Source organism: Podarcis pityusensis (assembly GCF_964106645.2).
Source record: "Podarcis pityusensis genome assembly, chromosome: 4".
Taxonomy (NCBI): domain Eukaryota; kingdom Metazoa; phylum Chordata; class Lepidosauria; order Squamata; family Lacertidae; genus Podarcis; species Podarcis pityusensis.
This window is the reverse complement of record NC_138027.1, coordinates 2,003,449-2,026,388: the sequence shown is the minus strand read 5'-3', so window position 1 is coordinate 2,026,388 and position 22,940 is coordinate 2,003,449. Positions and strand designations below refer to the sequence as shown.

Genomic DNA, 22,940 nt, shown 5'->3' with positions numbered 1-22,940 from the left:
GTACACCTTTCCCAAGAAACCAGAGGCCTTTCTCCTGGGCATTGTTGGCCAGAAGGTGTTAAGGAAGGACAGAACTTTTTTTATGTATGCAACAACAGCAGCAAGAATACTTATTGCAAAACACTGGAAGACACAAGATTTGCCCACACTGGAAGAGTGGCAGACGCACTTGATGGACTACATGGAATTGGCTGAAATGACCGGCAGAATCCGAGATTTGGGAGAAGAAATAATGGAAGAGGACTGGAAAAAATTTAAAGACTATCTACAAAAATATTATAAGTTATATGAATGTTAAGAATTTGCATGATTTGGAAAAACTAGCTTCAGCAACAAGATTCGGTGATATGGGAAATTAAGTTATAATTATGAAGGGACTAAGGTTTAAAATGACATTACATTTATATTAAGGTAAAAGTAAATTGACAATAAGTATTTTAAACCTAAAACATAACTATTTGAAAGTACAAAGGAATGCATGAAACAAGGTAATAATTTGTTGGTATTTTTATTATAAAGAATGCAGGGTGAGGGGGACGTGGGGAAGTCCGGTTGGTGATGAAAAAATGTCTTGGAAAGATGGAACTTCTGTTTCAGTGTATCTGAAAAAGTGTGCATGCACACGAAAGCTTATACCAAGAACTAACTTAGTTGGTCTTTAAGGTGCTACAGGAAGGAATTTTTTTATTTGGAAAGATGGAGTTCTTTCTCTTTTTCTTTTTTCTTATTACTGTTATTTCTTTCATATATCTGACTTCATTTCTGTATCTGAGAAAAGCAATAATTTTTTTTTTTATTTTTTTTTAAATCTGTCTACAAGAAACTCATGTAACAAGAAAAGACAAAAGAATTTTAAGTAATAAGAAATTAGGGTTGGACTTTGTAGCATCAGATAATGTCAAAAAAAGAGGAGTGGTATTATATATAAAAGAAAAACTTGATCCAAAACTATTATATAAAGACGAAGAGGGGAGAACGATAGTAGTACAGATCACCCATCAAGGAGAAAAGATAAATGTGGTGGGGATATATGCACCAAATGACAAAAAGTCAGCATTTTATTCTGAATTAGGTAACAAACTGTTAGAATGGATGGATCAACAATTGATATTGATGGGGGACTTTAATGGAGTGGTTTTCCCAAACTAGGATAGATCAATAAGAAAACAGGAAGTAAGGGAGGGCAAACTACCAAAAGCCTTCTTCGAGCTATGAATTCTTTGATGGTAAGTGAGAAAGGACTTTTGATTGAAGCTCTTTCCACATTCCACACACTGATAGGGTTTCTCCCCTGTATGAATTCTTTGATGCTTAGTGAGATCAAAGCTGCCACTGAAGCTCTTTCCACATTCCACACACTGATAGGGCTTCTACCCTGTATGAATTCTTTGATGGGAAGTGAGATTGGAGCTCTGGCTGAAGCTCTTTCCACATTCCATGCACTGATAGGGTTTCTCCCCTGTATGAATTCTTTGATGTTTAGTGAGATCGGAGCTCATACTGAAACTCTTTCCACATTCCACACACTGATAGGGTTTCTCCCCTGTATGAATTCTTTGATGTTTAGTGAGATCGGCGCTTCTACTAAAGCTCTTTCCACATTCCATGCACCGATAGGGTTTCTCCCCTGTATGAATTCTTTGATGTTTAGTGAGATCGGAGCTTCTACTGAAGCTCTTTCCACATTCCACACACTGAAAGGGTTTCTCCCCTGTATGAATTATCTGATGGGAAGTGAGACAGGAGCTCATACTGAAGCTCTTTCCACATTCCATGCACTGATAGGGTTTCTCCCCTGTATGAATTCTTTGATGGGAAGTGAGATGGGAGCTCATACTGAAGCTCTTTCCACATTCCATGCACCGATAGGGTTTCTCCCCTGTATGAATTCTTTGGTGTTTAGTGAGATCGGAGCTCATACTGAAGCTCTTTCCACATTCCACACACTGATAGGGTTTCTCCCCTGTATGAATTCTTTGATGTTTAGTGAGATCGGCGCTTCGACTGAAGCTCTTTCCACATTCCATGCACCGATAGGGTTTCTGCCCTGTATGAATTATTTGATGGGAAGTGAGATTGCAGCTCATACTGAAGCTCTTTCCACATTCCCTACACTGATAGGGTTTCTCCCCTGTATGAATTCTTTGATGTTTAGTGAGATTGTAGCTCATACTGAAGCTCTTTCCACATTCCACACACTGATAGGGTTTCTCCCCTGTATGAATTCTGTGATGGGAAGTGAGACCGTGGCTGTGACTGAAGCTCTTTCCACATTCCACACACTGATAGGGTTTCTCCCCTGTATGAATTCTTTGATGTTTTGTGAGATTTGAGTTGCTACTGAAGCTCTTTCCACATTCCATGCACCGATAGGGTTTCTCCCCTGTATGAATTCTTTGGTGTTTAGTGAGATCGGAGCTCATACTGAAGCTCTTTCCACATTCCACACACTGATAGGGTTTCTCCCCCGTATGAATTCTTTGATGTTTAGTGAGATCGGCGCTTCTACTGAAGCTCTTTCCACATTCCATGCACCGATAGGGTTTCTCCCCTGTATGAATTATTTGATGGGAAGTGAGAGAGAAGCTCTGACTGAAGCTCTTTCCACATTCAATGCACTGATAGGGTTTCTTTCCAATGAGATTTCGTTGATGGGAACTGGATTGGGAGCTCTGACCGCAGCTCTTTCCACATTCCAATTTTTTACGTGCCTTCTCCACTCTGCAGATTGTGTTGTGCTCACCTTTGTTCTTGATGTCCAATTCATCACAATCTGCAATGGAGAGAAAAAGGGATTAGAGCCTCAGGAACAAATGGAGCCCCCAGTTAGGAAATAATACTCATTAAATTTGTTGTAGAGAAGGCAGTGTTCATTACCTTTGTTATTTGCAATAAACCAATGTATTTATTATTGGATTCTAATCATTGGTTGAATGTTGCTTTGTTTGAAGTAAGTTACTCATTTTAAAAATTTTGTACTTTTTGTAAAATTTTTGTACTTTTTTCATTGGATTAGATTGTTGTTATTATTACTGTTTTATGTTTATACAGTAGCACCTCGGGTTACGTAACCCTCGGGTTATATAAACATCAGCTTATGAAAGCGGCAAATCCATGCGCAGTGATCCTTGGGTTGCGAAAACCTCGGGATCTGGCCGGATCTCCGGGACGGATCCCATTCGCAACCAGAAATACGACTGTATATGTGTTGGAAGCTTCCCAGATTGGCTGGGGCAACCCAACGAGATGGTAAGGGTATACATAAAAATTATCTGAAGAAGTGTGCATGCACACGAAAGCTCATACCAAGAACTAACTTAGTTGGTCTTTAAGGTGCTACTGGAAGGATTTTTTTTATAAAAATTATTATTACTACTATTATTATCACTGCTAGTACTATCTGAGATTCAATCAGCCTGGCTCTTCTCTGGGGCAGATGTTGTTTGGCCCAGTCATGGCATCCCCTCCATCTCCAATGTCAGTCATCTCTCTGGCCAACCCAAGACTGACAGCAGCAAAAACAATAACAGAAAACCTTACAGAAGCTACTTATCTATTCTAACAACTCTGAAGCTGACATTTAAGATGCCTGGGCAGTTCAGATCAGCCCAACTGTGGTAGAAGGAGGCAGAACTGGAGGAAGATTGTTCACAGAAAAAACTGTAATCTACTATTTCTTGTGGGGGTATTAGGTTCCCAGGTGTTGTAGGGGGCGCTGTGAAAATATATGAGGTTTGTCACATAGATGTATTTTTTGAATTTCCTGGCAGATAGGACGATCCCACAAAGAGGCTTACCAAGAGAGGCCACGATCCCCCAATTCTCCTCCATGACTTCCTTATGCAGAGCTCTCTGGTCAGGATCCAGCAACTCCCACTTCTCGTCCGTGAAACGAACAGCGACATCTTCAAAGCACACTGGACCCTAAAAGAAAAAGGGAAATGTCCTCCTCTGAGACAGCAGAAATATGATCTGCTACACAATGCTCTGTTATTTCCTTCCTGTTAATTGCTGTGTTATTTCCAGGAGGACCAGGAGGACTCCCCTGAGTGAGTGCTTGAGGGCCCTGCTCTTGCCACTTACCATCTGGCCTGGGGCGGGGCCTGAAGCCTCATAAGGACTGCGTGCTGCTTGCTGCTTGCTGCCCAGGAAGACTCCCCTGAGTGAGTGCCTGAGGGCCCTGCTCCTTCCTGCCACTTACCACCTGGCCCAGGGCAGGGCCTGACAGGCCTCACTAGGACAGTTGTTACTGCCGGAGGGGCACAGAGTGTTTTTTTAATGTTTTTAAAATTTTTCTTTGGATTTTTGGTATGTGGGGGGTGGGGGTGGGATGGATGTTTGGTTGGGTTTGGGGAATTATTATTATTTTTTATTTTGATGTTTTTTGTAATTTTTACTTTTTTTTGTTTGTATTGTTTTGTTGGTTTTGTTTGTTTAAGGTGTTATTTTGTTCTTAGGGGGAGGGGTCAGGGCTGCCGGGGAGTGGGCCCCAGCCCACAAAATGGCTGGGGCATGTTCCACAGGGGGGGATGCACTGGGACAACTGATCTCAGTGATCACGGGTAGGAGGAGGAGTTACGCTAAGACTAGACCATGTCATTACAGAGGAGGCAGGTTTAGTCGTTGTCTGAGGACTATTCCTGCCTCCAGGTCTGGTCCTGACCGGATGGATACTAGAATCAGCAAGGGATACCCACATGACCTGAAGGTGCTGCTGTGCAATGCCAGGTCAATGATTCATAAGAGCACTGCCATCCATGACGTGATCGTGGATGGAGGACTTGACCTGGCATGTGTAACAGAAACTTGGTTGGATGAAGTAGATGGGCCTGTCCTTGCCGCTGCTTGTCCACCAGGTTTCTCTTACGCACAGCAACCCAGGTCATGTGGGCGGGGAGGGGGGGTTGCTGTGATTTTTAGGAAGTCATTAGTTTGCACCAGGCGTCCTATTGGGAAGACCCAGTTTTATGAGTGCATGTTCTGGAAGTTGGGCAATAGGGGCAGTACAGGATTCCTTTTGGTGTACCGACCTCCCCGCTGCACCAAGGATTCCCTGCCCGAGCTGCTTCAGGTCGTGGCGGATGTTCTCCTGGAGACACCTAGCTTGGTCGTCCTAGGGGATTTTAACATCCATGCTGACACGACCTTACAAGGGGCCGCTCGGGACTTCGTGGAAAGCATGGCCTCCATGGGGCTGTCCCTGAATAAGTCTGGCCCAACCCATAGCCGTGGACATGCCTTGGACCTGGTGTTTACCTCTATGGATGTTGGTGATCTGACACTAAGTAAAAGCGAAACGAAAGAAGTGCCATGGTCAGATCACTTCCTGGTGCAACTGGACTTCTCTGCGACCCATCCCCTCTGCAGGGAGGTGGGACCAATTCGGATGGTCTGCCCCTGCCACTTAATGGATCCAAATGGTTTCCAGAGAGTGGTAGGGGATGCTTTATCCCATGTTGATGGCCTTTCAGCTGATTCCCTGGTGGCCCGCTGGAATGTGGAGTTAACCAGGGCTATTGACTGTTTGGCTCCGAAGCGCCCTCTCCGATTGCATGGAGCCCGGACAGCACTGTGGTTTTCCACGGATCTGAGGGCAATGAAACAATCGTTGAGACGGCTAGAGCGCCGGTGGCGGATAACTCATTCCGAATCTGACCGGACACAGGTTAGAGCTCAACGTCGAGCCTACCAAGTCGCTCTATTGCATCTGCAGAAAACAGCAGCAGGAGACTTTTTCAGGTGGTTCACAATTTAGCGGAACCACCTGCAACATCGGGGCCCAGTACGGGCCACATGGTCTCCTGCAATGATTTTGCAAAGTTTTTTACAGATAAAATCGCTCAGATTCGGGAAGAAGTAGACTCCACCGTGGGAGCAGGACCGGGGCGGGAGAGTGCTAGAGTTCTGTCTAGTCAAGTTGAGTGGGATCAGTTTCAATCTGTTACCTCCGAGGATGTGGACAGGCTGCTTGGACGAGTGAAACCAACCACCTGTCTCCTGGATCCTTGCCCATCCTGGCTTATAAAAGCTAGCCGGGAAGGACTGGGCGATGGGCTTCGTGGGGTGGTGAATGCTTCCCTCCATGAGGGAGCCTTCCCAGACCCGCTGAAAGAGGCGGTTATTAAACCGCTTATTAAAAAACCATCTTTAGATGCGGCCACGATGGCCAACTATCGCCCAGTCTCAAATCTTCCATTCCTGGGCAAGGTGATTGAGCGAGTGGTTGCCGAACAACTCCAGGCACGCCTGGAAGAAGCGGACCATTTGGATCCCTTCCAGTATACCTGAAGGAGCGTCTCCACCCCCATCATTCTGCCCGGACGCTGAGGTCCAGCGCCGAGGGCCTTCTGGCGGTTCCCTCATTGCAAGAAGCAAAGCTACAGGGAACCAGGCAGAGGGCCTTCTCGGTAGTGGCGCCCGCCCTGTGGAACGCCCTTCCAGCAGATGTCAAAGCGATAAACAACTACCTGACATTCAGAAGACATCTTAAGGCAGCCCTGTTCAGGGAAGTTTTTAACGTATGATATTTTACTGTATTTTTGGTTTTTATGGAAGCCGCCCAGAGTGGCTGGGGAGGCCCAGCCAGATGGGCGGGGTATAAATAATAAATTATTATTATTATTATTATTATTATTATTATTATTATTGGATTGCTTTGCTGCACATTTTTATTATGGGTACCTATTTTAACGCTTTAATTGAATTCTTTTATTCTGCATTTTAAGTGTGGGTATTCGTCTTTTTGCAAATAGGTGGTACTCCAGCTTATGTTTACGTTTTTCTGCCTACGCAAGCATTCCAGTTTCCCCGATGGAAGGATCCACTTTCTCCTCTCCTCGTGAGTTGTTCTGGGGAGGTTCCCTTGCAATGCCCTAGAGCCAAATTCAGGGGGTTCATGGGGGCATGGAAAGGGGGAGGAGTGGGTGGCAGGCCCCATTTTACAGCAGATAGGGCTGGCTAGGTGAATCCTGGAAATTATTTGTACTCGTCTGTCCGCTGCTTAGAAGCCTATTTTAGCATTCAGTGATGAATATAGAAATACAAGAAGCCTAGTTTGGATGGCCATCTGTCTTGGATTATCTAGCTGAGAATCGTGCAATGCAGGGGGTGGGACTTGATGACCCTTGGGGTCCCTTTCAACTCTAGGATTCCATGAAAACTGCAACTACAGATGAATCCTACTGTCAACATTCAGAAGCCTGGTGTCACAGAGTTATCTGGGCAGGAAATCCCACAGTTCACAGCTGGAGTTTACTCTTTATCAGCAAGAACACGATGTTCACATACTTGGCTGAGTTTCGGGCTTAATGAAAACAGCAGCTCATTCCCTGAGTCTCTTCGTCCACAAAAGCAGTTGCTGAGAGTGAAGGCCCCCGGCTCCCCACAGCTTTCCAAGTCCCCTCCTCTCTGGGTTTTCTGGCAAGCGATTGAACAGTGCACCAGTGTGCAGCCTGCCTTTGCTCCTCCATTTTAGACCTCTCTTGGCTCTGAGAGACAAGCAGGGAGGGTGGATTCTGGCAGAAGGAGAGGGAGCCCCCGGTGGCTCCTCCTTCTCCTGACTCACCTCTGCCTCTCGACCTCCCTCCTCCCACTCGCCTCCTTCTTCTTCTGCCTTTGATTCTGCACTGCATTCTGCCTCAGAGTCTCCCAGCTCACTAAGCCGTGTTACCCCTTCAGCTTCTGACACCTCCTCTTCCCAGGCTTCTCCCTCTGACCGCCAATCCTTCCTCCGCCTTCACTCCTTGGGCTCAGAGCAATATTCCCTTCCTGGTTCCCTGGCTGCTTCCTCCCACCATTCCTCTGTGCCCAAACAGTCCATGACATTGCTCCATCCCTCGGCCTCTGACCCCACAAGGCAGCTTCCCCTGACCTGATCTGGTTCCACAGCCACTGCTTCCCTTCTGCCCCCATGAAAAGATGGATCAGGAGGTCTTGTCGGCATCATTCTTTCACCTGCAAAAGAAAAAAAGGTAATCAGGATGCTAGGAGTGCCTGCTTCTCTCACAGTGGAAACAGGACATCTCTAACTACAGATGGGCTTTGAGAAAGCCTTACCTGCTGAGTGCAGTTGAAGGTTTGTGCCCATTTCATGTTAGGTATGCAGAAATACATCTCCCCTCCTCTGAACCCTTGTTCCCAACCAGCACCCCTCAAAAAAAAAACCAAGATGAAAAGAACCCTCAGATGAGTTGGAAAACCAACAGAACAAGACCAAATGGAGAAGAGCCACCTTCCTCCTTACCCAGGGGCCTCTCTCTGGTGTCCAACGGAGGCCTCTCTCCCTCACAGGAATCCAGGTCCATTTCTGCAAAATGATCCCTTTTCTGAAAGAACAACAAGAATTCAAAACAGTAAATGAAAGGTGAGAAATATTAGAAAGAGAACGCAAAGACAGATACTTTAAGGGTGTTAGATTTCATTCCCCGAAAACGGATGGGCCATCAGCAGACCTTTTCTGGATGTTCTCCATCCTGTTTGGAGCCCCTTGGGAGTATCCAGAGGAAAGTCTCTCTCACCTGCTTTCTCTCTGCCTCCTCTCTCTCCTCTGCCTGACTCAGGAGGAAACCTTCGGCCAGGGCCACCGCCTGGGAACTGGTCTCCGCTCCGCATTCCCTCACCCAGCTCTCCATCTCCGGTGGAAGGACAGCCAGGAACTGCTCCAAGTTCACCAGGTCCAGCATCTCAGCTTTCGTGTGCCTTTCCGGCTTCAGCCACTGATGATCAAGGTGGTAGAGTCGGCTGCAAACCTCTCGGGGTCCTTTGGCCTCCTGGAAGCAGAACTGCCTCAACTGCTGGCTCTGCACCTCTGAGCGGAGGGTGTCCTCCTCACCCAGGATCTTCTGCCCAGAGTTTTCCCAGAATCCCCCACTGCTCCCAGTTTGGATGGCATGGCCTCTTTCTGTTCCAGGGCCAGCTGTGTCTCGCTCATCCATCTGTGCTCTCAGGAAGCCTCTGAGAGATGGGAAGGAACCCTTTGGTCTTCTGCCAAGTTCTGTCTGTCTGAATGAGAAGCTCTAGCAAATCCTACAAAGCAAATACATTGTTCTGTTACAAAGGTTGTACAGTATCAGGAGAAGAAAAAGTTTCCCTGAGCAAGCATGGATGAGTCTTGCTGGGAACCAGGGTAGGATTGCACCACAGCCCAGACTCTGAGCTATCTTTCTAAAAAAGAGGAGGAGGAGATGTAGGCCTCTAGAAGGGAGATTGTGGAAATGTGGAGGCAAGCGAAGAGATTAATGCGAGGCGAATCAGCCTGGTTGCTCCTTCCTTCCAGTCAATGCATGAAGTCAGAACTGATTGACAAGGGAGTCATTGGTTCCTAGTGAAAAATGACTACGTGTGTTGAATCTGAATCTCCTTTCTTGTAGCTTGAAGACATTGGTTGGAATCCTGCGCCCAGGTGACATGGCTCTCCTAACGGCCGGCCTCACTATACACTGCCTTTGTTGATCTAAAAGCAGCCTTTGATACAGTCTCCAGAACCAGACTCTGGGACAGACTACAGGGTACCTACATAGAATTAAGAGCTTCTGCTCTTAATTCAGGCACTGCGCGCAAACACGGCTCTTAGAGTCAGGTGTAGCCGCCTAGGACACCTAACGGACCCTATTAAAACCTCTAAAGGAGTCAGGCAAGGGTGCTATTGGCCCCTCTACTATTCAATTTCTATCTAAATAATTTAGTATCTGCACTCCATGACTCAGAACTCCACCCTCCGAAGCTCGCAAATCGGCATATTTTGGTCCTGCTATATGCCGATGATGCAGTAATTTTATCTAGAACCCCAATTGGACTCAAAAGAGCACTAAGAAAGCTCGCAGCAAACTGTGAATTTGAATGTCTCAAAATCAACTATCAAAAGACCAAGATACTCACTTTTGGGGCAAAACCAAAGCTTAAAAGCTGGGAACTCCAAGGCCATAAATTAGAACTAGTCACAAACTACAAGTATCTAGGAATGGTGGTACAGGCCTCAGGAGCCAACAAACTACACATAAACTCCATCGGGAGTTCAGCGGAAAAACCCGCAAATTGTATCCTTAAATTTTTCAGAGCACAAGGGGGCTTCTCCGTTCCCGCAGCTCTAAAACTATACAAGGCCAAAACTTTGGCACAACTCCTTTATGGTTCCTTTTTGCGCCCGCCTTCCTCGGCTTTCTCCCCCCTTGAGAGAGTTCAATCTAGACTTCTTAGAGCTCTCCTCCAAGTGCCCAGATGTGTCTCAAATGCATGGGTTAGATTGGAAACGGGGATGATGAGAGTGGAGGCTAGCATCTGCCTAATATCAATCTACAAATGGCTGACATTGAATCTGCTCCCCCGAGGAATAGCCCCACTGACCCTCTGTGACCAATTCCAGTCAGGCTGGCAGACTGCAGTTCTGAACACCCTCCAGAAACTGGGTTTTGCCCCTCAAACCCTTCTAAGTCTGGGCTTGGGCCAGGCCAAAGCCACGGTCAGGCAAAGAATATTAGACACCGAGAGACAACAGGACTGCGCAAGGTGCCCCGACCATAAAATTGGAGAAATCGAGAAATATATAGCCGCACCGGCAGAATATCTCTTCTTTCTCCGTTGGCGGGAGATTTTAATGGACGCCTGTCACACACTGACCAAGTCTTATTCTCTAAATTTAGCAAGTACCCTTCTTCACCTCTTATGACTACAGATCTTTTACCAAGGAAATTCAAAGATAACATAGCCACTTACGCAGGTTTCAAATGCAGGCAAACCTTGCTGGCCCTCAATTTCCTTCTGCTAAATGGGGCAGTCAGCTCGGACTACCCTGCCGAATTCACCTATTGGTCAGGTTCACGTGCATCCACTATTGATTTTGTATGGATATCTCCTGACCTTACCCCCAAAATATCCAGCTTTAAGGTGGCTTCAAGATTGGAGAGTGATCACTTCCCTCTAGAAATTTCCTTGACTCTGGCTGACGAACTTGATAGGCACTCCTTTGTGCACCTATCAAATGATCATCTGGAGATAAGACCTACAGCCCTTAAATGGACCTCCAATTCAGCCCAGCAGTTGAACGAACTTCTCTGGTCTGATCAGCTCCAAATAAAAAGGGCTTCCCTTATGCAGGCGGATGAGCCTCTACCAATGTATGACGATTTAGCAGAACTTCTAAAACCAACACTAGCTCGGTCCCCCACAAAGCATGGTAAACAGTTTTTCCACAAAAAATGGTTCGATGAGGAATGCAAAAACTTCAAGAATCATCTGTATAATGAATGGTTGGCATACAGAGCATCAAATGACCCCATGCCAAATAACCGTCTTATCACCCTCAGGAGAAGTTATAAAGCCCTACTAAAGGAAAAGAAGCTCGAGGCAGAAAGAAACAATTGGAACAACCTTTTGATAGCTGCAGAGAATAGAAATCCAGCCTCTTTTTGGCAGTTAATTTCCAGATACCTGGGTAGGCCGCTTGCAAGAATAGAACCCCACATCTCAGCGGACACTTGGGAAAGCTACTTCGCCGATCTGTATGCAGCTCACGATGCCTGCGGAGATACGGTGGAGCCGGAAGCACTGCCCGATTGGGATCCAGTTACATGCCCTGAAGTTGAAACTCTCATAGATCGATTTAAAGCAGGCAAGGCCCCCAGTGATGACCTTATATCCATTGATGCCATCAAAGCAAATAAAGATTGGTGGATCCCACTTTTAGCAGCACTTTACACGCATATAAACAAAACAGCAAAATTTCCCTCAAGCTGGAGCTCTGCGTTGATCGTATTAATACATAAGAAAGGACCACGTACAGAGCCGAGCAACTTTAGGCCAATCAGCTTGCTAAATGTCATTGGGAAGATTTACTCGGGGTACCTGCTAAACAAACTATTGAAATGGATGGAGGACGACAATATCATTGCCGATGAACAGGCGGGTTTCCGCCCTGGAAGATCTACCACAGACCAAATATTAACCTTGAATCACCTGGCGGAAAAGTATGCCGGCAAAGCCCCAAAGGTTCTTCATGTGGCTTTTATTGACCTTAAGCAGGCATTTGATCGAATCTCTAGAAAGCAGCTATGGACAAAACTGGCTGCTACAAAGATCGATCGTTGTCTCCTTCATCTGATTATCAGCCTCCACACAAACATCTTTCTGAGAATCAGGCTAGACAATAAAGGCCTAGCCTCCAACCCTGTTACCACCACTAGAGGGGTAAGACAGGGTTGTCTATTGGCCCCAGCACTGTTTAATTTTTACATTAACTCACTGGTGACTCACATGGCCAATGATGCTTTCCACCCCCCCAAATTAGCAGGCCGATCTCTGAATGTTCTTCTGTATGTGGATGACGCCGCACTGCTTGCCAGATCCCCTATTGGACTGAGGAGAATGTTGCAAGCTCTACATGAATACTGTGATCAGCATGAGCTCCAACCCAACTATGCTAAGACCAAGATCATGGTCCTCTCTGCCCGACCGAGACTCCATCGATGGTCAATGAACGGGATCCCCCTAGAGCAGGTTAACTGCTTTAAATATCTGGGACAAGTAATACGGTCAAATAGGTCTTTTCTGGCCCATAGAGACTATATAACAACTAACGCATCTAAAGCAGCCATCCAGATTAGATCTCTATATGCTAAGAATCAGGCTCAATCAGTGAAGATAGCTTTGAGACTCTTTCAAATGAAAGTCCTCCCCCTTCTTTTGGTGGGCATCTCTTTAGGCTCCCGTAGGGATTTTTTGAAACTGGATTCTATCCAAACGCGATTCCTTAGAGTCATCCTTAGGATTCCCCCTCGGTAGCGGGTGCAGTTATGAGATTAGAGGTCGGCTGGCAAGCTCTACGGTATGTGGCCTTGAAGACGAAGCTCTGGCTATGGCTCAAGCTTTGTTTTAAACCAGTGGGTATTGCCCCCTTGATATTGAGGGACGATTTCCAATCATCATGGGAAAGGGAGGTCACTAACGAGGTTCAATCCTGCGGATTGTCTCTTCTTTACTTTGAGTCTATGTCGTACAATCAAGCTAGAGCTGTGATCTCCCGGAGACTGAGCGACATTGCCAGACAAGAGGACATATCCCAGGTAAAACCAGGGATGTTCCTAGGGGACCAGATTTATCGGACCATACCAGCCCCCTACCTTGCAGAAATCCACTATGTGGTATACCGTAGACTTCTTACAGCGGCTAGATTAAATGTCCTTGACTCTGCGATACTGTGGGGAAGGTACAGGGGAGTACCATACGCCCAGAGAACCTGTCATTGTGCCATGGGTGTGGTTGAGTCCACCAAACACATTCTCTTGACTTGCTCTTCTTATGCAGAGCTTAGGCAAAATTTTATAGACCCACTCCTATGTCAATTTAGCTTCCTATCCGGAGAAAACCAGGTTTTACACTTGCTGAACAACGTCACTAGAGCTATACCTTCCTTGGTGGCCAAATTTCTTTTTTTAGCTTTTAAGCGTCGCAAGACTATAATTGACTGTATTGATATGGGGCTATCTGTTTAGTCCATTTTAGTGTTGGCTAAGTTCTAAAATCTTCCTGGATGTTTTAACTGTGTATTGACAAATGTACTTTTTTCTGACTGACGGTCGAATAAAAGGTTGATAATGATGACACCGAGAGACAACAGGACTGCACAAGGTGCCCCAACCATAAAATTGGAGAAATCGAGAAATATATAGCTGCACCGGCAGAATATCTCTTCTTTCTCGCATCTAGAAATGCAAGAAGGGCCTTTACACTCGCCAGAAGCTCGGCTCTTCCCTCACTGGTCCTGGATGGAGCCTCTAGAAAAGCCCCGTATGCTCAGAGACTTTTCACCTGTCCATTGGGAGAGATAGGAAGCCAAAACACTTGTTCTTTAGACGTCCCTTTTACGAAGAGACACGTAGTAAGACCATTGATCCCCTGCTGGTGAGGCTCGCTGACCTCCCGCAAAAGCAAAAATTAGACCTTTTCCTGTTAGGCAAAGATCAGAAGATGACCTGGATGGTCGCCAGATTCTGTGTACAGATCTGTAGGCGCAGACCATCTCCCAACTCAAAATAGACCGTCATGAAAATCCCCAAACTCAGTTTCATGGGTGACTCTGAGTCAACTCCCTGGGATAGTTTGTTGGTGTCCTTTGTTTTTAAATTTGTTGTTGTACATAAATTGCCTGTTTTACTTCTGTGACTGTACTCCCAAGTGTGTTTTATAAGCTGGTCTCTGACCGTAATAAATTATCTAATCTGACACGGCTCTCCCATCTCCTCTCTGTCTCCTCCTCTCCAACTAAACATACCCAGCTCCTCGGCTTGATCTGCTTGGCTGGCCTCCTCTGCCAATAAGGGGGCGGTAGAAGCAGAAAGAAAGGAGGGAAACGAACGAAGAGGTTTGGGAGCAACCATTCACACGTTTCCTATGTTGTGCAATGACGCTGACCCGTGTCACACACAGCAGAAGTCGTACGCATAAGCTTCTTTACAGAAGCTAGATTTCTATCTGCTAGATTTCCCAGGGGGCTCTGAATATTTTTTCTTCTAGAAGGGGGGCGGGAATCTCCTCCCCTCCCCCCCCCCAAAGATCTAAAGGAAGGAGACAGTTCCTGCGACCTCGCCCCTCCCTGGCAGGACCCCCTGCTCCCGGGGCTCCCCCCCCACACACATGAGCCACCCTCCCCTGCTGCATCCCCGGGACCCCCACCTTCTCCCCACTGCGCCCTGGGGGGGGGGGAGGAGGAAGAGACTCACCAGGTCCCCGTGGAAGAGAACAAGGCAGGATTTGCAATAGCAGAAAGCACCCCCGCCCCCGTTTGCAGGAAGGGGAGGGAGGGGCTTTTCCTCTGGAGGACCTGGCCCCCCCTTACTTCCTGTCCTCTCTAGGAATGCAGCTCAGTTCCCTTTAACCCTTGCAAAGCCGAGTCCACCCTGCTCAGTCCTCTCTGCCTTTTCTCTCCTGCATTGCACAATCCCAGAGATGCTCATTTTGAGGGGACGCTCTTGGTTGGTCTGTGATCTGCTCCCTCCCTTGGCCAGAAACTGGAGGAAGAGGTTGCAGGGAAAAGGGGGTTGCAGGAAGCAAGGAACCTCATCCTAGAATTGGAGGGAGCCCTAAGGGTCATCTATTCCAACCCCCCTGCAAGGCAGGAATCTCAGCCAAAGGATCCAATCTCTGCTTAAAAACCTCTAAGGAAGAAGGCTCTCAGGTCTTCATCCAGGCAGGTCTCAGCTGAGGGAGGAACAGGAAGGCACGCTGTGCCTGCTTCTCCTGGGACTACACATTGCTGAGCTGTGTTACCGGAAAATCCGAGGGTTCTCTTGGGCAAATGAAGACACCAACCAGAGCAATTCAGAGCAAAACAGCAGCCAGTAGGCTCGGTCTTTATTTAGAAAAAGGACTGTCGCGACAGGACTCCCACCGCCCACAAGGTGAAGCAAAATGGAAGCCCCGAACAATGGGAGACCCTAACTTTTATTAGTTGCTAATCCCCTAAGCTACACCCTTAGAATTACATCATATTTACATCATGATTATATTAAAAATAGGAGGAGTCGGGGAGGGGCTGCACAGGTAATCCGAGCGTCCTGACACCTGGCCGGAGCCTCCTCTCCCCTCCCCACATGAGTCATGTACGAAAACAAAGGCGAAGGGCGAAGTTTCCTGCCCCCTGAGGGGAATCCGGCCACAGTTCTTTGTGAGGGTCCGCATAGAATACACTAAGATATGCAGTCCATTGTATCCCTGATAGCCTTCTGTCTGAGCCCATCAGCGAGGGTTATCAAGATTGTCACGTCTACTTGGAGGGAACGGAGAGTACGTGACTGCTCGGTGAAAGGATTATGGCCGCTTGATATCAGACCACCCCCCTTTGATAGTCCTTGCAATATGCAGCAGAATAAAAGTAGTCCGGTGAGAATCCGAGGTACGGCTGATTTTTAGTGAATTTATGAAGAATACTGTCCTTGAAGTTCAAAGCACTTTCGCCTTCAGGAAGCAGCTTGCTACATTTTGATTAGATCAGTCACGGTCAATTGAACTCGGAAACTTTGTATTGAGAGCTGTCAAAGCAAGGGGAGAAAAGCGCCGGTAGCCTGCAGTACCTGCGTGGCCGCCACAAGGGGCGCTGTTCGGTAACGTTGATTGGCTGAGGCGGCCGCCGATTGACCCAGAGTTCGGTCGGCCGGTCTACTCGCAATAAAGATAGGGCGATGTGGAGCGCTATAGCGGGAAGCTGTCAAGTTAGCGCTTCCTTATTTACGGAAGGCTTTTAAGGGATGGCCCTCTAAAGGGACATCTCTAGGGTCAAGAAGGGGAGATGCGTGTAGGTGTGAGTGTGGTGCTTGTGTAATACACGTGTTAGTGGAAGGGGGGGTGATTTCCGGCGACAGTTCCCCCCTTCGGAGATAAGATTGCGAAGGTAGGGAGACTGCGCAATCCTTCTCTCCGCATAAATCAATACAAGTTTGACATGTCATACCTAGGGTCCAGAGTCCGGAAGTCTTTCAAGGGTCCCATTTCGATGGGGGTTGACTGGAATCCTGCCGTCGGTGGTCTATAGGTGGTGGTCGATCGCGGGCGAAGGGTAGGAAGGCAAGAGCCGCAAGTTTGACAGCACATCGGGAAGCAGTGGATTGCGCAGCAGAAGAAGGCAATGCCGATGGCAACAGTGACCAATATTAAGAGGCCGTTTCCTAAAAGTTGTTTTATCCAAGCAGATCCAGGTAGCCAGCTCCAAAATTGAGTATCCGACAGGCCCTCATGTTGGATATTTCTAAGTTCATCGGTCAGTTTATGAATATTATTGAGATGACCCGTGATGTTCAAGGTCTGGTCAGAGACGTGCGTGCAGCACTCGGTTCCTATGAGGGCACAAACCCCTCCAGTCGAGGCGAGAACGTAGTCCAAAGCAAGGCGGTTCTGAATCGAATTCTGCCTGACCTCTGTTAACTCTGTTAAGATAGATTGGGTAGCCGCATTGGATTCTTCCATAAAGTTTAACAGAATGTCGGTCAGTTTGAGGATATCGACGTGGTTGGAGCCGGCTCCATACGCGGGGAAGAGGGCCCGGCCGTAAGTTTCCCCATTGGCTGCCACATCGGAGAGCTCTGACAAGTCTTTCGCTCTCTTATTGCGTCTCCTTCCGGGGGGAAGCTCTTGAGTAACCCGGACCCCTGGTAAAATTAGTCCAAGATAACAGGTGCCACGGGAGTGGGGGCTGGCCCATACATAGCCGCGGTGGCCGCAAATCCAGAACAGCCCCTGCAGGCACGAGTCTATACGTCCAGTGTGGAAGAAACACTGGGAAATCGGGGAGGGGTCCCAGGAGTCAGGCAAGTTCATCACACGTTTCCATGCAGACAGCAGGTTGGGATGAGTAGAGGGGTTGCCTTGGTGCCATAGGGTAATTCTGCCGGTTAAGGTTATATCAAGGGTGTACTTACAGGTGCTCTCGCGGGGGGGGGGGTGATTTCCGGCGACAGTTGCAAAATGCAGGAAAGTGCACATTTTGAAGGCTTTGGATACGTTTTGTTAATGGAGAAATCTGAGGGTTCCCTTGGACAAAAAACAAGGACACCAGCCAGGAATACCAGAGCAAAACAGCAGCCAGTTGGCTTGGTCTTTCTTGAAGACTGTCATGGCAGGACTCCCACCTGACACCAGGTGGAACAAGATGGAAGCCCCAAACAAAAGAGAACCCAAACTTTTATTAGCTGCTAATCCCCATGTTACACCCCCCAAACTACATCACTCATACATCATGGTAAGGGGATGTCTGGTGGCAGTAATCTGAGCATCATGGGCCCTGCCCCATGGTTCTCCTTGCCCTCCACCAAACACACATGGAGTGTAACAAAATAGATATTTACATTTCCCTGTTTCCCAGCCAAGTCAATCACACCCTTTTGTCTCCATCTGGGTTTGTTATTTCTGGAATGGCTGCCTGTCTGGCACTTAGGTATCAGGATGCAAGAAATTATCACTCAGGCAGAGGGGCTGCTGAATAGCTGAGCTCACATGTCTAGATGAATTTCTGAAGTTTTCCCAGTGAGCCAGTACATAGATACCTTTATCAGTGAATTCTTACATTTGGTATTGTGCAGCAGAGGCCCTTTGACCAGATAGGAAGAAACTGTGATGAAGTGTTTTGTGGGGACAAGTCACAAACGTCACAAAAGTGATGGTGCTGATTTTGGTAGTGGGCTGCATGTGCATGATATCTGCTGCAGGGGCAACCCCCCCCCCCAAAAAAAAAACTATACATAAATTCCTGCAACATTTTGCCTTCCACTGTCCGGCTATACCTCTTGGCTCATCCTCCAAACTTTGCTGGGGGGCTGTGTTCCCCCTCCCAAAGCAGGGACAGACTCTTAGCACCTGAACGCTGTATCACCTCATTGCTGCTGCCGGGGGTGAGAGGGTTTATATAGTGGCGGGTGATGCCCTTTTGGAATATTTGGCAAATTAAGTGAGGCGGGGAATCCCTCAAGGGGCGGAGCAGCAGCTGATTTGCTACCTGTGCTATGACACCCTCCTCTCAGCTGAGCAGGCGCCCTGGGGGGACCTCAGAGGGGAGGTCTGGTGGCAGGAATCTGAGCATCCTGGACCCTGCCCCATGGTTCCCCTTGCCCTCCACCAAACACCCATTGAGTATAACAAAAGAGATTGCTGGAGGCAGGGGTGGGACCTGTTGGCCCTGAATATCTGGATTGGCTAAGCAGATGAAATGGGTAGAGGCATCTCAGCCAGTGGGAAAGGCAGCCATATCGACTATGGCAGGCATAGGCAAACTCGGCCCTCCAGATGTTTTGCGACTACAATTCCCTTCATTCCTGACCACTGGTCCTGTTAGCTAGGGATGAAGGGAGTTGTAGTCCCAAAACATCTGGAGGGCCGAGTTTGGGGGTTACTGCACTATGGGTTGTGGACTCTCCATCTTTGGCAGTCTTCACATACCTGTCAACTGTCCTGCTTTGAGTGGGATGTCCTGCAATTCCAGAAGCCACCCTGGCTTCTGATTGGCTCCCAGGATGTCCTCTTTTGGCTCCCGTGAAACTGTGGCCCCAAAAGTCGCCCATTTTTGGGGGTCCTTGCTCTCGCGTGATTTATGGGACTCTTTCAGGAGCGTGGCCCCAAAAGTCACAGGTCCCAATTTCCCTCTGCAACATGTTGGAGGGCAGGCAGAGTTTGGGAGGACCACTCTCTTCATATTCTATGGCTGTGGGTGACAGGAGAAAGAGTGGACGATGTCAGAATCTTCGGGGGGCCAGCAGAGGAGCCTCCCTTGGATGAATCACCACAGCCCCATAGTGGCCGTAAAAGCAGGTGAGCAGTGAGTCTCCCCTCAAGTTTTAGAAGGAGTGCTGCATTACTCGGCTGTCTCACAGGATGCTTTTTACTATGGCTTTATCATTGTTGTTCTGTATTGTGCTTTTAATGTTGTACACTGCCTTGGGATATTCTGATAAAGGTTGTTATATAAATTGAATAAATACTACTAATACTACTACTATTACTACTACTTCCAAAGCACTATAAGTTCCTTGTTTTTATGTTATAAAGGGCTCTGAGTTCCGCATTCTGGAGTGCCAAGTCCTTTTGAGAGAACTGCTGTGGAGCTGAGATGGAGGAGAGACCATTTCCTCTCCACCCAGCAGAGGTGTGGAACTCCAGGAAGACACAACCTGAAAGACAGTGCGCTATTTAATTAATTTTTTTTATAACTCCTGCTTATATGATGTTATGATGTATTGTAATTTTCATAAAATGTATACATTGCTTGATTGTAAGAACACACAAACACACTCTTTCGTCTCCCATTCTAACAGAATACCGTATGTGCCTTTCAGCAGTTGGAATCGAAGTCTCTCCTGTATTTGTCAAAGGACTCTCTGAAATTCTGATGTTAGCCTGTATTTCCTTTTCATGTATGTGAAGAAAATGCCCTCTGGGAATTCCCATTTATATCTGATGTCAGCTCTTCTGAGTGCTATTGTTAAATATCTATATTTGGTTCTTCTAAGTCTCAATTTCAGTGGAATCTCTCTAAAGATATCTACTTTGTGTCCGGCAACCACATGATTTTTTTCAAAAACTGTTCTGAAGGATTGCGTCCTTCACTCTTTTTGTTACTAGTGTTAATAAAACATCTCCTGGCTGCCTCCGTTCTCAATTTTCACGCGATCTAATTCTGAAACAGCTCTCTGAAAGCCCATCCAACCAATCTTTGCTTTCTCCCATCCATTCTGAAATTGTCTGTGTGACATATCTCTCCAAATTTGGCTCTGAATCGGATTCTGGAAGGCCTCTGTCACGTAGACGTTAACTTATTACTTAAGCTAGATGTCACAGGATTAAACAAGGTGCTACAGTGGTACCTTGCGTTACAAACGCTTCAGGTTACATACACTTCAGGCTACAGACTCCGCTAACCCAGAAATAGTACCTTGGGTTAAGAACTTTGCTTCAGGATGAGAACAGAAATCGTGCTCCGGCGGCCCCATTTGCTAAAGTGGTGCTTCAGGTTAAGAACAGTTTCCGGTTAAGAACAGACCTCCAGAACAAATTAAGTACTTAACCCGAGCTACCACTGTACAGACACAGCTTCTCTTAAACTCCCGCCTCTCATTATCAGTTGTTACACTTCAGGTATCCAGAATAAATGCTAAAAGGCTGAACTCTGTTTCTGCTGCTTCTCTCTCATTCCCTCACTTAGTTATGACAGGACAGCCCAGTTTCCTTCATGGCTTCATACTTTGGTCTGTGAGCGAGGGGCCACTTTTCCTCGGTTCCCCTCTCTCTTAGCAGTCCCACTCCCGAGGTATTTTCCTTTGTATGCCAGACCCAAGGGATCATCTGTGTCCTTTTTACTGACTCAGAAATCTCCTATTCCTAGAAAATCTCTCCCCTCCCGAATGGAAGGAGACCCCAGAAGAAGAGTCTTCCCACAGCTTCTCCTTCCAGATTAATTCCCGTCTGAATACTCTCTCCAGACCCTCAACATGGACTTCCAATCTCAGCTACGACTGTTAATAGAGGATGAGCTGCCTCACTTCATGAAATTAAAACCTCGCTCCTTCAAAGTATTAGAGTTCAAAGACTGTGATAAAAATGAAAGAAGAGCAAAGGGAGAACAATATCGTGGTTCTCAAATGATGGATAACATAGGTTTCTACATGAGAAAGAAAATAAAATGATAATTATTATTAATATTTATTATTTATACCTCGCCCATCTGGCTGGGCTTCCCCAGCCACTCTGGGCGGCTTCAAATAAAATATTAAAATACTAATACATCAAGAATTAAAAGCTTCCCTAAACAGGGCTGCCTTCAGATGTCTTCTAAAAGTCTGGTAGTTGTTGTTCTCTTTGACATCTGGTGGGAGGGCATTCCACAGGGAGGGTGCCACTAGTGAGAAGGCCGTCTGGCTGGTTCCCTGTAACTTAGCTTCTCGCAGTGAGGTAACCTCCAGAAGGCCCTCGGTGCTGGACCTCAGTCTCTGGGTAGAACTTCAAAGGTAGCCCCATGTAGAGCGCATTGCAGCAGTCCAAGCGGGAGATGAGCAGAGCATGCACCAATCTGGCGAGGCAGTCCGCAGGCAGATAGGGTCTCAGCCTGCGTACCAGATGGAGCTGGGAAACAGCTGCCCTGGACACAGATTTGACCTGTGCCTCCATGGACCGCTGTGAGTCCAAAATGACTCCCAGGCTGCGCACCTGGTCCTTCAGGGGCACAGTTACCCCATTCAGGACCAGGGAGTCCTCCATACCTGCCCCCTCCTGTCCCCCAAAACAGTACTTCTGTCTTGTCAGGATTCAACCTCAATCTGTTAGCTGCCATCCATCCTCCAACCACCTCCAGACACTCACACAGGACCTTCACCGCCTTCACTGGTTCTGATTTGAAAGAGAGGTAGAGCTGGGTATCATCCGCATACTGATGAACACCAAGTCCAAACCCCCTGATGATCTCTCCCAGCGGCTGCATGTAGATGTTGAAAAGCATGGGGGAGAGGATGGATCCCTGAGGCACCCCACAAGTGAGAGCCCAGGGTTCTGAACACTCATCCCCCCCACCACTTTCTGAACACAGCCCAGGGGGAAGGAGCGGAAACACTGTATGACAGTGCCCCCACCTTCCAGCCCCTCAAGTCGCTTCCTCCAGGCGTGCCTGGAGTTGTTCAGCAACCACTCGCTCAATCACCTTGCCCAAGAATGGAAGATTTGAGACTGGGCCATACTTGGCCATCGTGGCCGTATCTAAATATGGGTCTGGGAAAGCTCCCTCACGGAGGGAAGCATTCACCACCCCATGAAGCCCATCGCTCAGTCCTTCCTGGCCAGCTTTTATAAGCCAGGATGGACAAGGATCAAGGAGACAAGTGGTTGGTTTCACTCGTCCAAGCAGCCTGTCCACATCCTCGGGGGTAACAGATTGGAATCGATCCCACACAACTTGACTAGACAGGACTTTAGCACTCTCACGCCCTGCTTCCACGGTGGAGTCTACGTCTTCTCGAACTGGAGCGACTTTGTCTGCAAAAAACTTTGCAAAATCATTGCAGGAGATCATGTGGCCTGTACTGGGCTACTGGGCCCTAATGGAGCAGGTGGTTCTGCTAAATTGTGAACCACCTGAAAGAGTCTCCTGCTGCTGTTTTCTACAGATGTAATAGAGGCAGTGAAGAAAGTCTTCTTTGCCGTCACTATCAGCACTTGGTAGGCTCGACATTGAGCTCTAGCCCGTGTCCGCTCAGATTCAGAATGGGTTATCCGCCACCGGCGCTCTAGCCATCTCAGCGATTGTTTCATTGCCCTCCGATCCGTGGAAAACCACGGGGCTGTCCGGGCTCCATGCAATCGGAGACGGCGCTTCGGAGCCAAACAGTCAATAGCCCTGGTTAACTCCACATTTCAGCAGGCCACCAGGAATCAGCTGAAAGGTCATCAATATGGGAGGAAACATCCCCTACCGCTCTCTG

General features: G+C 47.5%; 1 protein-coding gene across 2 annotated transcripts in view; it reads right to left on the bottom strand.

Moving 5' to 3' along the window:
* Positions 1-1,370: 1,370 nt before the first annotated feature.
* Positions 1,371-22,940, bottom strand: part of LOC308475107 (uncharacterized protein) — a gene marked incomplete at its 3' end in the record, with an annotated part of 58,704 nt that continues 37,134 nt past the window's right edge. Inside the window, exons 3-7 of one of the 2 annotated variants that reach the window (XM_081002019.1) lie at positions 8,517-9,024; positions 8,243-8,324; positions 7,871-7,953; positions 3,798-3,924; positions 1,371-2,773 (exon numbers count right to left, since the gene is read on the bottom strand). In XM_081002019.1, the coding sequence (XP_080858145.1) occupies positions 1,371-2,773; positions 3,798-3,924; positions 7,871-7,953; positions 8,243-8,324; positions 8,517-8,933 (2,112 nt within the window). In that variant the 5' untranslated portion in view covers positions 8,934-9,024. The remainder of the gene's footprint in view (positions 2,774-3,797; positions 3,925-7,870; positions 7,954-8,242; positions 8,325-8,516; positions 9,025-22,940) is intronic. The other variant, XM_081002018.1, reaches the window with a different exon arrangement.